Source organism: Penaeus chinensis, chromosome 21 (genome assembly GCF_019202785.1).
Source record: "Penaeus chinensis breed Huanghai No. 1 chromosome 21, ASM1920278v2, whole genome shotgun sequence".
NCBI lineage: Eukaryota > Metazoa > Arthropoda > Malacostraca > Decapoda > Penaeidae > Penaeus > Penaeus chinensis.
The window spans coordinates 13,277,791-13,281,955 of NC_061839.1; the positions used below are offsets into that span (position 1 = coordinate 13,277,791).

Here is a 4,165-nt window from a genome sequence, read left to right on the forward strand (position 1 = left end):
GAGAACGTCCTCTCGACACATCCTGGCTGCGAGAATGAAAGGACCCATCCTAAGCCCACGGGTGGAGCAGGCCCGCGCGAGGACCGCTTTCTCGATGGCAGCATCCCTCTGTCAGAAATCCTCCTCCTACGCGCGTCATCTCGGCCGCTCGAGATGAGGCTGCACTCCTCGCTCTCCCACACGCAGGGCTGTCTGAGGTCAGCGTCCGGCTTTCGTCGCGCGAGAGTCCACTAAATCCACAAAAAAATAAAAAGAAGAAAAAGGGAAGAAGAAGGAGATGGAGAACTGCATTGGTCTCGTGGGGGGTTTGTTCCTCTGTTGCTTCTCTGTTCTGCCTGGCTTCATATGCGATTTTCTGTCCTGCTATCTCTCTCTTCTTCTCTCTCTTTTGCATTTGTTAAGTGCCTCAAATCAATTTTTGTGCTCGTATCTTATAAAACGCTTACACAACTAATCTTACTGACGAAACTACGAGGTCATAAGCATAAACTGGACAAAGAAAAGAAAAAAGTATGATGGAAGCACAAACCGGAAGGAAGATATTGAAAATAATTTTCCCGTGATCATCTGTGATCATCATAAAAGAAAACCTGTACGCTAATGGACGCGTAACACAAGCCAAGCAAATCCACAATCGCATCCAGCCTTACCTTGATATCGAGGTGGACGATGTTTTGGTCGTGGATAAAGACGAGTCCCTCTAGGAGCTGTCGAGTGAAACTGATGACGTCACGTTCATAGGGCACCATGTCCTCGTCAAGTAGAGTCTGCAGGTCGCCACCGGCACCACTGGGAAGGGAAGGAAAGGCATCGGTTAATCGGGTTGGGTTATGAAAACGATCTGCCATACTCTGCAATACCCTTTGGTTAGAGGCATGTCTGAGATGATCTATCTGCTGTATAAGCGATGTGACATACTGCGATAGCATTCTTTCACAGACATCCCTGAATTATTGACAAACATACGAAAACATAATAAATGGTAAAGACATTGCAATAGCGTTCTTCCTGCCTGAGATGTAACCCTTTTGTCCGTGTCACATACACTGAGTATCTGAGAGGCATGTTTACAGATTAGATTCAATGAGCGAGAGGGCGTTAAAACTGTCAATCAGGAACTAAGCACATTTTTTGCATATTTCATCTTACATACTTCCTACTTTTTAGTATGTTTCACAACCGCAGAACTACCGTGAACTTGCTTAAAATTCATCAGTATATCAGTAAAATAAAATGTCCATAAAATGTCTCGGGAAAACACCAAAGAAGGCATCTCTGCTTTACCCGTACTTCAAATACGCGCAGTATTTTCACAGTGCAAATTGACACGCAATCTATGCCACTGACTCTATTTCTCTATGGTTCTTAAGTCACACGGCCTCACACGCAAGCACCTCGGTTACTCTGCTGGCTCTGACCTTCTGCATGTGCACAGTTACATTGTGCTCTCAAATATCTAGTTCATTTTATACGCGTTACGTCTATAGGTATAATGTAAGCTATATGAACTGAATAGAGACTTCTGTAATACTTATCTCAAACTAGGAAAACCAAACTCTCTCGGACACAAGTGCCCTTATCTGCTTTACATAACACCCTCTTCACAATCAAGTGCTTTCGGTTTTAGTTTTCATTTCATACTGTGCAAGCGGGTCATTGGACTACAGATCCTAAACACTCATTAAAAATAAATCAAACTGCATCACCAGAATTTTCTTCCCACGCTGAATGGCCGAAGCTCTCTCTCAAAACGCCTTTCAAATTACTCAGACAAATCTCCCCTCCCCGCCCATGCCACCGCCCACGCCCAAAGTAAGCCTACAAAAGAATAAAGGATAATATCATCACCACATCGCCTTAACGTATTCCTTTGGTGAAAGTAACAAGAAAAAAAGAGATAAAAAAGGGATCGCAAGAAATAGCTACCGACGTCCACAACAGAGGGGAGGGAGGGGGTGAAGGGTGCTGGTGGGGGGAAGGGGGAGGGAGGTGAAGGGTGCAGGTGGAGAGGGTAGAGAGGGAAGGGTACAGGCAAGGGAGAGGGAGGAGGAGGAGGAGGTAGGGGGAGGTATGACTGCGAAGATGTATGGAAGCCTCTGTAATTATTCAAAAGTGGAAAATTAGGTTCGGCGCAGACCCCAGAGACAAAGGGAAGCAGACGAGGCCCGCGTTTTCAGGTATGCGAAAGTGGAATTAGAACCTTTATGATGATAATGCCTGGGCTGACGTGATGACTGTCTGGCGAGCGCCCGGGATCTGATAAGACGACACATGAATACTGATCGCGAGGCCACTGACACCGGCTGTATGGGCGCCCAACGAACGCCCGCGCGCCCGTCGCTGCGCTTCGATGAGGCAGCGCGGGGGTTGGGCTTATAAGTGATACAAATCATGCCGTTTTTATCGCGTGCCATATTTTTGGTTATATTTTTATGTCAATCAATTTCCATCACGCCAAAACAGGACATCTAAAACATAGACACCTAAAGAGACAGGGCAGGATATTCTACTAAATTGGAGCCTATCGAATAACGTCTAGGATTTAGCGTGACATGGGAAAAAACCCTCTGTAAACACAAAACAGTATTTAATGCTAATACGAGCCAAAGAACACAGGGTACAGCGTCGGTTTCAAATGCGGCTGCGATGCACCTTAGACTATTCTTTGCAAAAGCATCAGAATCATTCACGGTCCTCTGTCTTGAGGGAGAGAGAGCCTGAGATATAGATAGATAGATAGATAGGTAAGTATGTAGGTAGATAGGTAGGTAGATATATAGACAGATAGATAGATAGACAAATATATAGACAGATACATAGATAGATAGATAGATGGATAAACACGCAGATAGATAGAGAGATATGTAGATAAGTCGACAGACATATAAACAGAGAAACAGATAGACATACAGATACAGATAGAGATATAAATAGAGATACACAGAGATAGAGATAGATAGATAGATATATAGATAGAAGATAGATAGACAGAGATATAGAGAAAGAGAGAAATATGAGGAGAGGTGAAGAGAGAGAAGGGAGAGAGAAGGGCGGAAGGGAGAAAACCATGAAATACAATGTGTGTGTGTGTGTGTGTGTGTGTGTGTGTGTGTGTGTGTGTGTGTGTATGTGTATGTGTATGTGTATGTGTATGTGTATGTGTATGTGTATGTGTATGTGTATGTGTGTGTGTGTGTGTGTGCGTGTGTATGTGTGTGTGTGTGTGTGTGTGTGTGTGTGTGTGTCTGTGTATGTGTATGTGTATGTGTGTGTGTGTGTGTGTGTGTGTGTGTGTGTGTGTGTGTGTGTGTGTGTGTGTATGTGTATGTGTATGTGTATGTGTATGTGTATGTGTATGTGTATGTGTATGTGTATGTGTATGTATGTGTATGTATGTATATGTGTATATATTTATATATTATATATATATATAATTTTAAGAAATCGGCCGAGTCGAGTGGCTAACACAAGGCCTCTTGGTTCGCTGAGCGCCTCGACCGCGCCCGCCCCCGGCCCTCGGCTCACCTGCATCCCACACCCACATTGCTTGCTCCGTCGGCACGCGTTCCCTCCGACTCGGCCATCCGCGACTCAGAAAGGAATTCTAATGTTCTGCCCCAGCCTATCAAGGTCTCGTGGTTTGTATGTAGGCCATCAGGACCATGCGGTTCGTTTTGGGTTCATAAGGGCCTCGTCGTCCCGTCAGGGTTCACCGCGTAAAGGTATAGTAGTAACACGTGGGTTAGGCTGTATTGCGGCTGCAGTTGCACTGAGGCTGTATTGAATTCTGACTACTTGTTCCCGAATTTTAAATCTAAACATTCTTTTGTATGCTTACGTGATGACCAAATTCTTTTAAAATATCTGACAGCAGATTTTTTTTCACCTTTCTTTTGTAACCAAATATTAACCCAATTCAGATATCTCCTGAGTCCCGCCCGCGGATACCGAAGGGCCGCGCTGAGCCGCCGAGCCGGGCAGCGCCGGACGGAATGCCAGTCGCCGGCCGGTATCAAGCGGGGCCGCACTTAATATTCCGAGGGCGGGACGGACGCGGGCTTCATCACGGCCAAGGGAGACTCGCTGCTCCGCCTTGGATTAGATTAATATGGGTCGGACTCCGGGATCTGTAAGGCGGCTGCGGGCAGCGAACGTGAGAGGCTGT

At 45.7% G+C, this 4,165-nt stretch overlaps 1 protein-coding gene across 1 annotated transcript in view; it reads right to left on the reverse strand.

The window, feature by feature from the left end:
- The window catches only part of LOC125036538 (RNA-binding protein 25-like), a 12,409-nt gene extending 11,626 nt beyond the window's left edge, over positions 1 to 783 (reverse strand). The window contains exon 1 of the mRNA XM_047629212.1: positions 651 to 783. Coding sequence (XP_047485168.1) covers positions 651 to 749 — 99 coding nt within the window. The 5' untranslated portion in view covers positions 750 to 783. The remainder of the gene's footprint in view (positions 1 to 650) is intronic.
- Between the last annotated feature and the right edge of the window lie 3,382 nt (positions 784 to 4,165).